Below are 18,745 nucleotides of genomic sequence, written 5' to 3'. Positions count from 1 at the left end.
CCAGTCGACCACACAGTGGTGTTGGTGGTCTCAGGTTTGTTCAGTGGTTCAGTCTTCCTCAAACCTGCAACAGGGCACACAGCAAGCAGGGAGGCAACCACTTTCTCTCCCTTCCCCTTATTTCATCCTTCTTTCTTTCTTCCCTTTTTGTGTGTGTGTATGCGTGTGCGTCTGTCTCTGTCGGCTGCATCTTCTCTCACCATCTGCTTTCTTCCCTTTGACTAGAATGCTTGGGTTGTTTAGGTGGTAGGCTGACGAGATTCAAGTGACCAACCAATATCAGCTAATTGGTCTCAGCTGTTACCAATGATGCTGGGGATTGGCTTCTCCTGGCCAGTCAACCAATGATAGGGATCAGAGCAGCATTCGAGGGAGGAGGCGATGTTACAATGAATAACAAAAAGTTAATACCTAGGGACTGCAATTATTCAGGAAAATGTTATTCTAGCCTTCACTGCAAGGGTTTGGTGTATATGAAAGTATTTCTGCAATCATAAAGAGCGTTGATGAGAACATATCTAGGCACTGTTTAGTCTCTATAGATAAATAATGTTATTGTTGCCTTAGGAGGTGGAAATATAGCACATTAGATTGATTCCTTGGGAAATTCCATTGTTAGGAGATATAGGCTTAAATTCTCTGGAGTTTTGAAAGATGAAAAGCGTTCTTAAAATGTATACAATCCTTTGAAGGTTTCAAAAATTAGATGCTTCAAGACTGTTTCCCTATCTGGATATTTTGGAATTAAATTTTATAGATTCAAGTAAAGGATTGGCTTTTTAAACAGGCATAAGCAGACATTTCTTAGCTCAGAGAAACATGAGTTTTGGACTTGTTTTATTCCATGGGATGCTAAGTTGTTTGTTATGAATGATACTAAGATTTTTGAATACCAGATAAAGTGACATGTGGGAATGTCACTTAGACTGGAGGACAGTTGATGTAAAAGTTCAGCTGTTTAGTGTCTTAAGTTTTTATAGATTCCATGTCCACAGAGATTATGCCCTGATATTGATTTAGAAATTGCCATTTAATAAGGCATGCCTAACTGGAAAATCTATGTCATCACTTCCATCAATCGATATTCAGAACACGAGCCACATTTTAATTTTAGTATTACATCAAGAAGCACTACTTTGTAGACTAAAACAGTGAATGTTCCATTAGATCAAAATCTTTTTGTCTGAAGAAGAGTCTCGACCTGAAACATCATCCATTCCTTCTCTCCAGACATCTGAGTTACTCCAGCATTTTGTGTCTATCTTTATTAGCATCTGCAGTTCCTTCCTACGCTTTTCACTGTACATCGGTACACGTGACAATAAACTAAATCACTGAGCAATGTTTTAGACTTTGAAATGAAAACAGGGATGTCCATCATGGATCATCTATCTATATACCTATAAAAGTCTCTTGTGTGTCTGTCTGTATGTCTTGTATCTTCCTCAAAACGCTACTCGCTAGCACTTAAATTTTTACATATTCGAACTCACATTTTCCCCCTCCACGCCATACTCAGGTTCACTTACGATTTCATCCTATATTTCACAAGTTATTCACGATTAAAGATTTTAAAAAAGCCAAAAACTGCTTCTCACAGACTGCCTTTTCCCAGCAGCTTGCAGTGATGATGTCACAATGCCACTCACAGTGCACCAATCACAATTGGCTCTCAAGCTGCCGAGTGCCACAATGACATCACAATGGGACGTGATGAGAGAGAGAGAGAGTTATTAATACAGTAAGATCTGTCAATGAACTTTTGACATTGAGATACACAAGGAGACAATGTCCCACATCTTGCTGGACAAGTCCCCAACTGATACAATATGTGAAGAACCAATTTCACTGGTCTAAAGCATTTTGAACTTCAGCAGTAGAATAAAAAAACATGATTAGAACTTATACTAAACATGATCACAATATTGAAAGTTACTAATTTATTTCCCAGTTTGATCTCTTGTAAAGGTTTGTGCTTATTTGGGTAAACATCAGGGTAATTATTACTCCTCGTGCTATGAATTAAATCTGTCAAGAACGATTGGAGGAGTCAGCTAAGAGTATGTGGGAATATATCTGTGAACATGTGGAGATTCCTTTCAATTCTACCCGAGTTGTTCCACAAATGTACCATAGTCAATTCCAGAAGTTCTGAAAATGCTGCAAACACTCAATGAGTCAGGCAGCATCTATTGGACAAGAGAGAGAGTTTACATTTCAGGCTACATGCCATCTGTTTTTATTTTAGATCTATAATATCTGCAGTATTATATTTGATTTCTAAGATATTCAAGATTGTGAATTAAATGGGCTAAATGAACATTCCTCGTCATCCAACCAAAATAACTTAGGACTACTTTTACAGAGAAACACCAGCAGTGACAGAAAACACCAGCTTCTGCTATTTTTCTGGGAGTCCCGATAGTCTCCATTTAAGTTGCAGGATCATTACGAAGTGGAACATTTATTTCATTTAGTTAAAGGACTAAAAAGTGTGAGTACATCAAGCAGCATCCATGAAAAGGTGGAGAGAACTAATGTTTTAGTTCACTGATCTTACATTGACTTGAATTTATTCTTTATTTCAGATTGATAGCATTCTAAATATTTTGCTTTTGAATTGTTTAACTAAACGAGCTCTGGTCTTGAAGATTGAACATTGAACGCAAATTTCTTAAACAAAACTGTTGGTCTACAAAGAGAATAAAACAATCTAGGTGAGGAATCTGTGCTAAAGGGGCTGTCTGCGAGTTCAGAAGAGTGTCTTCGACCTTCAAGCTCGAGGGCACTCGCCTGGAAAACCTTGATCTGGATCGACCGTCAGCGATGAAACCGCGAGCTGGATCGACCGACCGCACATACACACACTCACAAACACATCGCAAAGGCGGGGGCCAGGGAAAGCGGGGGAGCGCTGTCTGAAATTCACACCCGCAATGAAGAGCAAGGTAAAAGACGGCTGCAAAGTGTACGGTAAGTTCTTTAGAGAGCGTGGAGGGGGAGGGGAGAGAAGGGGAGAGAAGGGGAGAGAAGGGGGGGAGGGGAAGAAGGGGGGGGGGGAAGAAGGGTATAATAAAGTTTAGCGGGCATTTTACCTACCGGTCGGTTTTCCTTGGTCCTGAAAACTCCAATGAGCTCATTAAAGGAGATTGCCTACGGCTGCCCTCGCCTGCCTGTAACTAAATAGCGACCCCACTCCACTGCACTACGAGTTAAAAAGAACCATGCCGACCAATTTTTACTTGCGGAAAATTTTTCAACATGCTGCAAAATTTTCTGTGATTTAGCTGAGGCCGCGAGTATTTGGGAACTTCCCTCGAGCATGAAGGAGAGTTCCAGTGACCTCATAGGACCTCCTAAGACCACGTGTCGACCATGCTGCGAGTTTGAGTCGATGGCAAACTCTTCTAAACTCGCAGATTAGGTCGTCGCAGTGGGACAGCCCCTTAAAAGGAACATATTGCAATAGCAGAAAATGCACATGGACACTTAAAAATGGACACAAAGTTCTGCAGTAACACACTAGATCAGGTAGCATCGATGGAGAATATGGATAGGTGATGTTTTGGGTTGGGACCATTCTTCAGGCTGATAGTAATCGGGGGTTTGGGGGATGGAGAGGAAGCTGGAAGAAAGATGAGGGACGGAACAAAGTCTGGCAAGTGATTGATGAATACAAGGTGGGGGGAGGGAGGGGGGGGGGGCTGGGGGTTGATTGACAGATGGTTGGACAAAGGCCAAAGATGAAAAGACACAAAGTGTGAGATAAGCATAGAAGAGGCGCGAAATGTGAAGTCAGAGGAAGTAATATAGGTGGAAGGGGATGGAGTGACGGGGAAAGGGTGAAGTGGGTGCGTATTTATGTGGGACACAGGGAGGAGAGGGGGACAAAGGCTGAGGGGAGGAGGGGGAGGCATGGAGTGGGTTGTTTTGTAGATCAATTGCCTGAAATTGGTGATCCCAAAGCCTGAATCTCTTACTTTGCCGGAGATGCGAGTGTTTTCTGGATCGAAACTCCAGTTGCTCTGCGGCCTAACATTATGGAGCTGGCGGCCTTGCTCGAGACTGACTTTAAACCCCACTGGTGGGGCCGTGGATTTACCTTGCCTGGGATCGATGCTCCAACTGGTGGGGCCTGCGGATTTCAACATTAAGGAACTCACAATATCGCGTAGAGCTTAATGTCGGGAAGCTCCAAGTCGCAGGAGGTTCGACCAGCCCCGACTCTGGAGTCCAATCACCCGGCGCGGGGAACTGAGATCCCCCGATGCGGGAGCTTGATCGCCCGAATGCGGAGGGCTCAACCACCAGTTGCGGGAGCCAAGATCGCCCCCGACAACAGAAGGTTCGAGTGCCCCGACTGCGGGAGAACAAAGAAGGGAAGAAGATTGTACTTTTTTTGCCTTCCATCACCGTGAGGAATGTGGGGGAGTCGCTGTGGTGGATGCTTATGTTAAAATGTATTTGGGTGTCTTGTTGCTCTTTATTGGCATGGCTGTATGGCATTATGAATTCCACTGTACCTTAATTGGTACATGTGACAATAAACAAACCTTGAACCTTGAACCTTGATAGCTTTCTGGCTCCATGCTCTGATGAGACTATGCTACTAGTTTGGTGTCTCCAGCATCCAATTTTGGATTTTAAATTTTGCACACGTTCATTGTGGATAGAGTTCCTGCCAAATTGTAAAACTGCATCATTTTTTATTTAACATTTGTTGGACTTAATTATTTATCTGCGGGAACATCCCTCGAGCATGAAGGAGAGTTCCAGTGACCTCATAGGACCTCCTAGGACCACGTGTCGACCATGCTGCGAGTTTGAGTCGAGGGCAAACTCTTCTAAACTTGCAGATTAGGTCGCCGCAGTGGGACAGCCCCTTAACTCTCCTTCATGCTCAAGGGAAGTTCCCGCATACTCGCGGCCTCAGTTTGGTCGAGGAAAATCTTTCAGCATGCTGAAAAATTTTCCGCGAGTAAAAGTTGGTCGGCATGGTTCTTTTGATCTCGTAATGCAGTGGAGTTGGGTCGCTATTTAGTTACAGGCAGTTTAGGGTAGCCGTAGGCAATCTCCTTTGCTGACCAAGCATTTTAATTGGCTCATTGTAGTTTCAGAACCAAGAAAAAACGACCGGTAATGTTAAATGCCCGATAAACTTTATTAAAAGTTGTCTGGCTTCTTAAAAGTGTCTCCACTCCTTCTCCCCCCCCCTTCTCTCCCCCTTTCTCTTCCCCTCTCTTCTCCTCTCTTCCTTTCTCTCCCCCCCCCCCCCCCCGCGCTCTCTAAAGGACTTATTGTAACTGTGCAAGCCGTCTTTTACCTCCCTGTTCATCGCGGGTGTGAATTTCAGACAGCGTTCCCCGCTTTCCCTGGCCCCCACCTTTGCGATGTGCTTGTGTGTGTATCTGCGGTCGGTTGATCCAGCTCGCGGTTTCATCGCTGACGATCGATCCAGCTCGAAGTTTTTCAGGCGAGTGCCTTCGAGCTTGAAGGTCGAAGACAGTCGCTGAAAAGTCGCGTTAGTGGGACAGGCCATTTAGACAGGCACTTGGATAGGACTGGTTTGGAGGGATATAGACCAAACACAAGCAGGCAAGTGGGTCTAGTGTAACTGAGACATGATGGCCGGTGTGGGCAAGTTGGGCTGAAGGGCCTGTTTCCACACTGTATCACTCTATGACTCTAATTCATTGCATTGCCAACACATTCCTATTAATTGGCTTAAGCAATTTGAACTCATACCTCACAGGCATGTGTGCCCAATATATTCTCACATGTTTAGCACTGCTGCAACCTTCACAACCAGGCTCACAACTTATACGTTCCTTTTTAAACAGGACCACTGCTTCACCCAAAATGACTACATGATACTCTATGGCGATGGCAGCCTCGCCAACAGTCTGTCTGTCTTTCTGTCTTTTTTGTTATTTTTAGTGTGTTTTAAAAGTATGTGTTAATGTTCTCTGGTTTGTTTTATGTGGAGGGGGGGGGGGGGGGGGGGGGGAGGTCGATGGTAAACTTTTTTTTTCAATCTCTTACCTTGCCGGAGATGCGATTGTTTTCCGGATCGTATCTCCTGTCGCTCTGCCGGCTAACATCATGGAGCTGGCAGCCTTGCTCGAGACTGACTTTGAGCCCCACCGCGGGGCCGAGGACTTACCATCGGAGCCACGATCCCTTGCCTGGGATCGACGCTCCAACCGTGGCCTGCGGATTTCACCATCGAGGAGCTCGCAGTCTCGGGTAGAGACTACGGGAGCTATGATCGTCCCATCAACGGAGAGATTTAGCTTTTTTTTCGTCTTCCATCACATTGAGGAATGTGGAGGAGTCACTGTGGTGGATGTTTATGTTAAAATGTATTTTTGTGTTTTGTTGCTTATTATCGGTATGACTGTAAGGCAAATCAAATTCCTCGTATGTTGCAAAACATAATTGGCTAATAAAGCATGATTATGATTATGATTATGATGACAAATCTCTCCCACAGTATAAAATGGATATCATACAAAGAAACGTATATACAATTACATTATTTTTAAATGATATTTGGATATTGATAAAAAATACATCTATTGGTTCCTGAACACATAATCAATGATGTAAGCTGGAGTCATTGGGTGTTTCGGGTCTTTCAACATCAGACACCCTCACCCAGGTGACCCAGCCGTGGTTGATCAGACCACGACTTGTGTTCAGGTGGCATTCGCTCCTCCCCATGGACCTCCTCTCCTGATCCAGAGCCATCTTGAGGACTTCTCTGCTGCCTCTGTGGTGTTCTTTATGGCCTTTCTCCTCTTCATCCCATTGATGCCCAATACATTCAAAGCTTTGTAGAGCGATTGCCCTGTAAAACCACTGCAGCAAACCTCGATGGGCATACATCTTGCCTTCCAGCCCTGCTTACGGCAGTCTATGATCAGCTCTTCATACTTCCTCTCGTGAGCCTCCTCTAGACGGTTCTCCCATGAAACTGTCAGTTCCAACAAGATGATGTTTTTGGTCGCCTCTGAGACCAGGAGGATATCTGGCCTCAGGGTGGTCGTGGCAATGTGCTGTGGGAACTTCAGCTGTTTCACCAGGTCTACGGAAAGCTGCCAGTCCTGCGCAGTCACCAGGCTTCCTGCCAGATTCCTGGCTTCTGTGGTTCTTGGCAGCTGCATTCTGGCCTTCACGAAGGTGATCATCTGGGTGGTGGGGCGTTCTCGTCTACAGCTGCTGATCCCCATGCTGATGGCTTCTGCAATGGGTTTGAGAACCTGGTCGTGACGCCAGGTGTACCGGCCCTGCCCAAGTGCCTTTGGGCAACAGCTCAGGATGTGTTCCAACGTCCCCTTGCCTGAGCATTGCGGGCAATCTGGAGATTCCGCTTTGCCCCAGATGAAGAGGTTCGATGGGCTGGGCAGGACATCATACACTGCCTGGACCAGGAACTTGATACACTGTGGTTAAACCTGCCAGAGCTCAGTCCATGTGACTTTTCGGTCCATGGCCTGCTCTCACCTTGTCCAGGCTCCCTGCTGCCTCAGGCCAACAACTCTGGTAGACCTCCACTCCTCCACCACTGCCCCCACTTCCTCCTGGACCAGCCTGCGCCTCTCCTTCCCCTTGGCCTTGTCAAACTGGGGAGATGGGAAGATTCCCAGACCAGCTCTTTCCCGAGTCACTCCCCCCACCTGGACTCTGTAGCCTATCCGAGGCTCTGCTTGCAGCATGACTCCGCCGGCTCTCCACTTCCTCCAAGTTTTCACCTCCACCCCTGCTTGAGCCACCTTGGGGTCGCTGGAGTCCCTGTACATCATCACCTCTCTGGCCCGAGTCACCTTGAACTCCTCCTCCAGGGACTTCAGGGACAGCTGGAGCTTGGTGTTATTTCCGTAAAGGGCGATGCTGCTAAGGCTCCTGGGCAGTCCCAGCCACCTTCTGAGAAAGCAGCTGACTTTCCTCTCCAATCTCTCTACGATGGAGATTGGGACTTCGTAGACAAGCAGTGGCCAGAGTATTCTTGGCAGGATACCATGCTGGTAAATCCATGCCTTGAACTTGCCGGGAAGCCCCAAACGGTCCACCGCTCTCAATCAGCTCCCCAACTCCTGACAGGTTGCCTGGCCAGATGCTGTATCCTTCAGGCTGCTGTTAAACACCTTGCCAAGACTCTTCACTGGCCTTTCGGAGACAGTTGGGATTGGTGACCCTTCGATGCTGAAGCGGAACCTGTCCATGACTTTGCCCTTCTTCAGCACCAGTGACCTTGATTATCCTGGCTTAAACCTCATCCTTGCCCATCCAATCAGTTTCTCCAACCCCTGCAGGATCCACGTGCCTCCTGGCACTGATTCAGTGGTGACAGTCAGGTCGTCCATGATATACCCACCTGACCTGAAAAATCATCTGATTATTCCCTCCATAGATGCTGCCTGACCCATTATTCCTCCAGTGGCTTACTATTTGCTCAAGGATCTCATATGCTTTCTTTACAATCTCGTCTACTTTCAGAGCTCCTTGACCCTGTACAACAAACTTCTTCTGTTTCTCAGTTATTTCTAAGAACCCACCTTACATTGTGTATGTCCTACTTTTATTCGTGTTTTCAAAATGCACCATCTTGCAAAAAATAGGATTAAATTTCCCTGTCATTACTCTACCCATCTGACAAAATGATTAGTTAGTTTGTTTAGTTTTTTAAAGTTTTTTAGATCAACTGAAGCCTGCAACTATTCGTCTAACTGTCAAAAACATTATCATTTTTTAATAGTATCTGCTAACTCAATAATCATAGTCCATACATTGTAATAAGACTATTAATGTGTACACAAACAGTAAGGATCCCATAGTCCATACATTGTAATAAGACTATTAATGTGTACACAAACAGGCTTCTAATCACAAGAACAAACCTTCATCATCATTGTCTGCCTCCTATCAGTAAGTCAATTCTGGACACAAAATTTTAACTTGTTCCCGATCCCATGGACTCAAACCTTTTGGTCAGTACAATTTGTTATCTCCTCAAAAAAAATCATTCAAATTTTGATGTATTCAGCAGAGAGTTAGATATAGCTCTTTGGGCTTATGCAATCAAGGGATATGGGAAGAAAGCAGGAATGGGGTACTGATTCTGGATGATCAACCATGATCATATTAAATGGTGGTGCTGGCTTGAAGGGTTGAATGGCTTGAAGGGTTGAATGGCACCTATTTTCTATGTTTCCATGTTTCTGTGTTTCTAAATTGATCAAACAGAATTTCCTCCTGAGAAAACCATGAATTAATCTTTGATTAATTGCAACTTTTCCAAATGCAAATGAATCCGGTCCTTAGAATTTTTTCCAGCCAGGTTGGCCATTGCTGAGTCAAAATGTTGAATTTCCCACAGAACATTTACCTCTCTCCTCTCACCTCATCTAACAGCAGTGCTGGTCTGTGTGCCTTCCCCTCCTTTGCACAGCCATGATATATTCCACAGGGAGTAGTTTATGCATTAGTGATTCGGCACTAATGGCTGAGTCGAGTAAAGATTCAGGAACAAATGTCGCACCAGACACTGTAGACTTGCAATTTGAGACGGCTAGATCAACACCTAAAGGATCATAGCAGCAGTCAGAAGAAATTAATCAGCAACTAACCTATAAGGATGGTCAATTTCAATAGTGTTCAGCAGTGGAGGATAAGAGGGAAGGGAAATAAAGACAGGGCTGAACTCCAAAATGGCAATAGTAGTGTCAGTTCAACAAAGCAAACTGACAGATATCTTACTCGGCAAACTACTGACCATCATTCACTGGATGTGGGAAAATGCTAACGCCAATATGATATCTGTTATGACTTGCTCCTCAACTGTAAGTGCACAGCATGGACGTCATGTTGAATACCTAGGAGCACTCATTCGTTTAAAAAAGATGTCTTCATGCACCATTATTTTTACCAATACACCGTGAGCAGACCAATGTCATCAAGACAGACAACCAGAAAATGCAGAAAAGAGCAAAAAGCAAAAAAAAACAAATCCTGTAAATAAAATAAAATTTAAATTGCTGAAAACACTCAACAGGTCAGGCAACATCCGTGGAGATAGTTAATGTTTCAGGTTAATGACCTTCCTCACAGTACTGATCAATGGTTCAGTTCAATAACTTTTTAAAATCAAAACTGATGAAAGGTTATCAATCTCATGTTAATTATGTTTCTCTCATTGCAGATACTGCCTGTCCTGCTGACTATTTCCATAATTTTCTGTTTTGTGTAACCAGAAAATGTTCTTCTTAACCCAATGTAAACATAAAGGTGTGAACTAAAATTGTTCCAATAACTGGATTGATAAAAGTGCAGTGAATTGGAAAGTTCCAGTCTTAATTGAATGTAAATATAAATTTTGTGACATCAACTATTTTTTTATATATTAAACATATATGGGAATAATTAATGGTATTTTGTGAACAGTTGAAGATGCTCAGTGCCAGGAAACTGCCATGAGAACTGTTATCTTGTCTTTCTGATGATTGAACTACTCCAGCTATTTTTGTTTGTGTTAAGTATGATTGATTCAAGTCACTGGAGCGTTTAATGTGATTCCTGCATGATTAACAATTTTACTCGGGGCACACCCTGCCTAAAAGTAGAGAATTGTCTACTTCATTTCACCTATGGAATTCAGCTCTTTTGTGCAGATTTCGACCAAAGATGTAATTAAGTCAATAGCCTAACCTGCATAATTGTTCACGGGTGAGCAGGTTAATGATGATTAAGTTCCATTTGGCATCATTATAGATGACATCTTCTAATATTTTTGGATGGTTGATTGTAGGCTCATGAAAAATCACTGGCCAGATTGAATTTGTCCTGAACAGCACACATGGGCATTCCTCACTCTCAGGGAAATGTTAGTAATGTAGCTGTCAAGAAACATTCTGGCTGATACCCAGAATCTGGCTGGACCCCTTACACTTGGTTGAACGCAATAAACTGATCTGTTCCTTGATGTGATGTGAATTGAAATGAATTGTCTGAATTAAATTGTGCAATGGTAAAGATCTCAAGAGGGAGGCCGAGGGTGAATCAATCTTGTTATCAAGGTGGCAGGTGTGAACAATACTTGCTGGAGCTACCTATGCATTCTCCAGGTGTCATAGCATCCCGCAGGTGATGAAATCACACAGATGTAGAATGGACAAAGCAGGTATGAAAGGATCGCTTCAAGTTAAGGCATCTTCTTAGATGATAAATTAATTATTAAGTATTCTTGGGGGAAAGTAGTTTCCATTTCTCAGTCCTATCTTTTGCACTCAAGTGCAGAGATCCAACATCATTGAAGCTGGTAATGTTCATGGATCCACCTCTGACTCTTATTAATTCATTATTTACCACTGCACATGATCAGATTTGTCAAAACTGCAGAGTTCTGATCTGAAGACTGTGAGTAGATGGCTGTCCATGGCATATTGCTTCTTCTACTGCATACATATAGGCCAGTGTCATCAGCATGCCATACATGTGCAAAAAATTCTAACAGGTGCTTTTTATAATGAAGAGCTCTCAGTCATGCATCTCAATTGAGTGGACTTGAAAGTTATGAGTGCTACATTCATGGCTTGAGCACCATTTCAAATTGTTTGTTGCTTTGCTTCTTTTTAGGAATACATTTTTTCATAAAAATGGCGGCTGTGATTAATACACACCGGACCACCGGATTCCGCATTCCCCAGGTGTCAGTTCACCCTGCAAGCGATGAAGTCGAACAGATGGAGAATGGACAAAGCAGGTACAGTGTGGTAAAATCAATTCAATTTAAGATGTCTTAATGTTGTATCTTAATTATTAGATACAAGCACTGGTCACAATTATCTAATTTGAATTGTTCTCAAATTGAATGCCTAAAATCTAATTTGGGTATTATAGCATTGGCTCCATAAGTGAAGGAAAAGTTATGTTATTGCAGCACTCCCTCTCTTTCTAACATGAAAATGTTAAGCATCTCCTTGGGAAATGAAAATGCCTCTCCAGAGTCACTGCAATTTTCCCAAACATGTGGCTAAGTGCAACTAGGATTCCAAAGTCTTGTAAAAGTTATACCTGTATCCTGGACCAAAGTCTGTTGAAGTTAATATTACAGCATATTACCAACCTAAAAACAAGTCAATATAACTTGCATAGCTTGAGTGACCGCAATAGTAATAACTCTTGTTACATTCTCAAATGATTTGTTTGTCTGCCTGAAAATAAATAGTTGTACGAAGAAATAGATGTGTGGTATAAATCGAAACTCTGGCCTACGAGTTACATTTTAAACACCGTGCAAAAGGACCTTACTTTTTAAGTATTACTTATTATCAATTATAAGGAGACCATTCAGTCCATTAGGTCCATGGCAGCTCCCAGCTGAGCAATCCCATCATTTCCATTCCACCCATACTCCATACTTTCCCTGGTTTATTCTTTCTCACCTTCCAATAGCTACACTGTGATTCTTCTTCCACCTAGACTAGGGGATAATTTGCAATTAACAATTAACCAACCTGCACATCTTTGAGACCTTTGGGAGGTAACTGGTGCACCCAACCGATGGCATAAGAGCAAATGGACAAAAGGATTAGCATGGATATGGTGGGCCAAAAAGCCTATTTCTGCACTGTGTGTCTAGTCACAGAGTATGTGTGAATTACATGCAGACAGCGCACATGTTTATGATCAAGCCTAAGTCCCTGGAGCTGTGAGATAGCCGAACTATCAGTTTTACCGTCATGTTTCGCTCCCACAAAATGCAGTCCCATTCCCTCCTCCATGTTATCCAACCACCTTGATTTCCACCCAAAGTTGAACTGACTCTTCATCTGCTTCTTGGCGGCTCATTTGACTTTCAGTCGGTCTGTTTGGTTTGTTTTAAATGAGAAAGCTGTTCCAAATGTTGAAAAGTAATTTCAGCAGGACCTAAGGAAAACATTGGTATTCCCCATTGAAAATTCCTCCCCCATTTATTTATATTTTAATTTAGATTTTTATTGAGCGATCAAAAAATGGGTACAGATTATGTTGCCATATCCAAGCTCATTTTTTCCGAATGTACATATCAAAACAGAACATTTGAGTATTATACAAACAATATGGACGGGCATGTTTATAAAAACAACATGATTTAAAAAAATAAAAAAATAAAAAAATAAATAATGGGTGAGGAAAAAGGGAAATAATAAAAATAAAAATAAATAAATACATAAGTAAAGTGCAGAAGGCGATTACAGTACATAGGGAGCAGTTCAGTGCAATAATTATTTGTAAAGACTCTTGTTTCAAAGCTTCTAACTCTCTTGTCTTCTATCATAATTTCATTAAAATGGATGGTTTAGAGTGTAGATAGGTTTGTGTTATGTGTCAATATTCTTCTGTGCAATAAATGACATAAATGGTTGCCAGATTTTATTAAATTGGTTGACTTTATCCTTTAGAACATATCTTATTCTTTCTAAATGTAATGTACTGGTCAAGTCATGAAGCCGCATTCTAGAATTGGGAGCTGTTGTATTTTTTCCATGACATGAGCAGTAGTTTCTTTGCCGTAATGAGACAGTAGGAGAGGAATTGTCGTTGAACAGTTGTGAGTTGCCTTGATGTTTCAGATACCCCAAAGATGATTAATAAGGGCTCTGGGTTTAATGGGATGTTAAGAATGTCTGAGATATTCTTAAATATATCAGACCAGAAAGAGGTGAGTTTAGGACACGATACAAATTTATGAAAAAGAGTAGCATCTGAGGAGTGACATTTATCACAAGTAGGAGAAACATTTGGATATATACTGTATATTTTTGCCTTGTAGTAGTGAAGTATATGTATAATTTTGAACTGTTTGAGGCAGTGTCTCGCATTGTTTGAGCACCTATGTATAGGTTTAAGGCTTTCCTCCCATATTTCATCTGGTATTTGCACATTTATGTCTTTTTCCCAATTGATCTTATACTTGCTAGAGAATGGAGAGGTTATTGATAGAAGGACATCATACATATAGGAGATTAATTTGTCTTTATATGGTGATGTTTTAAGGCAGTCATCTATTTGAGACTGCCTCTCAACTTCAAATCCTGACAGATGCTTTCGTATATAATCCCCAATTTGCAAGTATCTGAAGAAGTTACTATTTGGGAGTTCAAGTATCTTTCGTAGCTGTGTAAAGGTGGCAAACGTACCATCGATATATAGGTCTCTGACACTGTGGATTCCTAATTCACTCCATGTAGAAAAAGTCTTATCTAAACTAGATGGTTTGAATGTGGGGTTGTTTGCTTTGGGCAAAGCGAGAGATGTAGGTTTAAGTTCAAAATGGGTTCTGATTCGCTTCCATATACATATCAAATTGTGTATAACAGGATTAAATCCATAATATGATTTATCAATTGAAGTAGGAGCTAGTGGGATGGCACCTATTGAATATGGGTGACAATCTTCAAGGTTCTATTTTTAGCCAATTCAGAGGGATGTTTGAGGTGTCAAGCCAGAAAGCAAAGGACTTGATGGCAGAGGCCCAGTAATATAATCTGAAATTTGGAAGAGCAAGCCCGCCCTTAGTTTTTGATTTGTAGAGCTGATTTTTGTTTATCCTATGAGTTTTGTAATTCCACAAGAAAGGTATTATTATTGAGTTTAATCTCTTAAAAAATGTTTTTGTAAGAGAAATAGGAATGTTCTGAATTAGATATAGTAGTTGGGGTAAGAAGGTCATTTTAATGGTATTCACTCTTCCGAGTAAGGAAATTGGAAGAGTTTTCCAGAATTGGATTTTGCTTTTTAAGTTTTCTAATAAGGGAAGGAAATTGTCCTGTAGAAGGGAAGAGTAACACTTTGTAACCCCAATCCCTAGATAGGTAAATTTATCTGTTGCTACTCTGAAAGGAAAATTCCCAATTTTCTGTACTACTATTGGGCAGTGAATATTAAAAATGTAATTCATTGGTTGGACAACTCTGCTCAACAAGTAGACTGGATAATAATGGAGAAAGAGGATTGCTCCCCTTTTAATATAGGAACGATCCTTTTCTCCCTAATAAAACTGAACAATATAATATACAAGAAGAATCCAATTATTCATAGTTCAATACGAATTTGGAAACAAATAAAATTAACTCTCAAATTAAGAAATCTATCGCTCCTCTCTCCAATAGTAAGTAATCCGTCATTTAAACCATCTATTATTGATAAAACGTTTACCCATTGGGGAAAAATAGGAATCAAAATGCTTGGAGACATTTACGAAATTGGAAACCTCTTATCATTTCAACAACTACAATTAAAATATAACCTGAAAAGTAATCAATATTTCAAATGCCTTCAAATCCGAGATTATCTGAAAAAATACACACGAATATCAAACTCTAACCGCAGATATATTAGATGAAGGAATGAACAGAAATGTGGAATCAAGTAATCTAATATGATATTTGTATAACATTATTTTAAATATAGAAATACCATCGACAGAAACAATTAAAAGAGACTGGGAACAAGAATTATCTGTAAAAATTCCGAAAGACAAATGGGAAAAACACTTGCTATATGTACATAAATACCCGATTAATGTAAGACATAACTTAATTCAATTATAAATTTTACACAGATTATATTACTCGAAAACCAAACTGAATAAATGTTTTACAAATGTTTCTCCCATCTGTGATAAATGCCTATCTCAAAATGCTACTATAGTATTCAAGAAGGAAGTGCAGATGCTGGAAGATCGAAGGTACACAAAAATGCTGGAGAAACTCAGCGGATGCAGCAGCATCTATGGAGCGAAGGAAATAGGCGACGTTTCGGGCCGAAACCCTTCTTCAGACTGATGGGGGGTGGGGGGGAGAAGGAAGGAAAAAGGGAGGAGGAGGAGCCCGAAGGCGGGGGGATGGGAGGAGACAGCTCGAGGGTTAAGGAAGGGGAGGAGACAGCAAGGGCTAGCAAAATTGGGAGAATTCAATGTTCATGCCAACCGGCCACAAGCAACCCAGGCGGAATATGAGGTGCTGTTCCTCCAATTTCCGGTGTTGCTCACTCTGGCAATGGAGGAGACCTAGGACAGAGAGGTCGGATTGGGAATGGGAGGGGGAGTTGAAGTGCTGAGCCACCGGGAGTTCAGGTAGGTTATTGCGGACTGAGCGGAGGTGTTCGGCGAAACAATCGCCCAACCTCCGCTTAGTCTCCCCGATGTAAATCAGCTGACATCTAGAGCAGCGGATGCAGTAGATGAGGTTGGAGGAGATACAGGTGAACCTTTGTCGCACCTGGAACGACTGCTTGGGTCCTTGAATGGAGTCGAGGGGGGAGGTGAAGGGACAGGTGTTGCATTTCTTGCGGTTGCAACGGAAAGTGCCCAGGGAGGGGGTGGTACGGGAGGGAAGGGAAGAATTGACAAGGGAGTTGCGGAGGGAGCGGTCTTTGCGGAAGGCAGACATAGGGGGAGATGGGAAGATGTGGCGAGTGGTGGGGGTCACGTTGGAGGTGGCGGAAATGGCGGAGGATTATTTGTTGTATTTGCCGGCTGGTGGGGTGAAAGGTGAGGACTAGGGGGACTCTGCCCTTGTTGCGAGTGCGGGGATGGGGAGAGAGAGCAGTGTTGCGGGGTATGGATGAGACACTGGTGCGAGCCTCATCTATGGTGGCGGAGGGGAATCCCCGTTCCCTGAAGAACGAGGACATTTCCGATGCCCTGGTGTGGAACGTCTCATCCTGGGAACAGATGCGGCGTAGGCGGAGGAATTGGGAGTTGGGGATGGAGTCTTTACAAGGGGCAGGGTGGGAAGACATGTGGTCCAGATAGCCATGTGAGTCAGTTGGTTTGTAGTGTATGTCGGTCAGATGTCTGTCCCCTGCGATGGAGATGGTGAGGTCAAGGAATGGTAGGGAAGTGTCGGAAATGGTCCAGGTGTATTGGAGTGCCGGATGGAAGTTGGTGGTGAAGTGGACCAGTCGTCAATGTAATGGAGGTAGAGGTCGGGGATGCGGCCCTGGTACGTATTGAACAAGGATTGTTCAACGTACCCGACAAAGAGGCAGGTGTAGCTGGGGCCCATGCGTGTGCCCATAGCTACGCCTTGTGTTTGGAGGAAATGGGAGGAGTCAAACGTAAAGTTGTTGAGGGTGAGGACCAACTCTGCTAGGCGGAGGAGAGAGTCAGTGGCTGGGTATAGGTTGCTCCTCTGGTCGAGGAAGAACCGGAGGGCTTTGAGGCCATCCTGGTGGGGGATGGAGATGTAGAGTGACTGGACACCCATGGTGAAGATGAGGGGGTGAGGGCCTAGAGAGTGGAAGTACACTAGAGAGTAGTACACTCTTTTGTCTCTTGCATAAAACTTCATAAATTTTGGAAGGAAATCTTTGGAATTTTCACAAAATTATTTAAAATAAAATTGAACCCCAATACAGAACTGATTATCTTTGGGGCAACGGAAGAAGGATGTAAGCTGACTACGTTTCAAAAATCTCTACTTAATTATGGCTTAATAACGGCAAAAAAACGTATACTTAAATTTTGGAAAAACGCATCCACACCGACGCTCAAAATGTGGATCTCAAACATGACGGAAATGTTACACCTTGAAGATATGAGATTCGTCCTATCAGGCAAATCAGACCAATTCATAAAGATTTGGTCTCCATTTATCGATCTATTACAAGCATGTGGTGCAACACAACCTTAGAAATTAAGTCTTTCAGAACCGGGTGAGAGGTGGGTAAAGATATGAAGGAGGCATATCCCTTTCAATTTCTTTTTCTTTCTTTTTTTTCCTCTCTCTTTTCTCTTTTCCACTCCTTTTCGGTGAGTTCACATCACTGCTACTTTTCTTTTTCGAGCTATACAATACTTTCTCTCTCTATATTTCTTGCTTTTCTTACCTTTTTTTTTCTACTATTAAATTTTAAATAAGAAGTTGTACATGAAATGTAATATGTTATTCGTGTCTTATATTATTATTATTGTACACACTTCTAATAAAAATATTTCAAATTTTAAAAAAAAAAGGAAAATTCTCCAATGTATCTGATGGATGGTATGAACTGGCAACAGTATACTTTTATTCCAATTAATATTGTAGCCTGAAAATGTACCAAACAGATTAATTTTTTCCAGTATCGCTGGAATAGTGGTTTGAGGTTCCGTTATGTACAGGAGGATATCATCCGCATACAAAGATATTATATTTGTAGTCTCTTTCGTGTGGTAACCATGAATACGGGGATCTAATCGAATACTCTGAGCAAGAGGATCTATAGCAAGGGCAAATATTAATGCTGATAGGGGGCAGCCCTGTCTTGATCCCCTGAACAAATTAAAGGGAGATGAGAAGGTTTGGTTTGTGAGAGTTCGTGCTGTCGGATTTTTATACAGAAGCTTAATCCATTCCATAAAGTTGTATCCCAAGTTACATCTCTTGAGGAGCTTGAATAAGTCTGGCCATTCAATCTGGTCCAAATGCTTTTTCTGCATCAAGCGTTAGTATAGCCAAGTCGTTGTTTCCTTTTCTTTTTGTGTACATGATATTAAAGACGTCTCAAGTTAAAGGTGGATTGTCCATTAGGTATGAACCCCGTTTGAATTTTGTGTATTAATTTACTTATTAATGAGCTTAATCTATTGGCTAAGATTTTAGCAAATACTTGCCATCGATATTTAGCAGTGAGATCTGACGATATGAACTTGCTTCTTGGGCATCTTTTCCTTTCTTATGAATCACTGTAATTGTTGCTTCAGTTAGTGTTGGTGATA

General features: G+C 42.1%; 1 protein-coding gene across 1 annotated transcript in view; it reads left to right on the top strand.

Annotated features, from left to right (window-relative positions):
* The first annotated feature begins 4,181 nt into the window (after window positions 1-4,181).
* Window positions 4,182-18,745, top strand: part of cnga1 (cyclic nucleotide gated channel subunit alpha 1) — a 35,438-nt gene continuing 20,874 nt past the window's right edge. The window contains exon 1 of the mRNA XM_033034140.1: window positions 4,182-4,345. Coding sequence (XP_032890031.1) covers window positions 4,182-4,345 — 164 coding nt within the window. The remainder of the gene's footprint in view (window positions 4,346-18,745) is intronic.

This window comes from Amblyraja radiata, chromosome 1 (assembly GCF_010909765.2).
Source record: "Amblyraja radiata isolate CabotCenter1 chromosome 1, sAmbRad1.1.pri, whole genome shotgun sequence".
NCBI classification, from domain to species: domain Eukaryota; kingdom Metazoa; phylum Chordata; class Chondrichthyes; order Rajiformes; family Rajidae; genus Amblyraja; species Amblyraja radiata.
The sequence above is the reverse complement of the archived record's forward strand: the minus strand, read 5'-3'. Positions and strand labels throughout refer to the sequence as shown.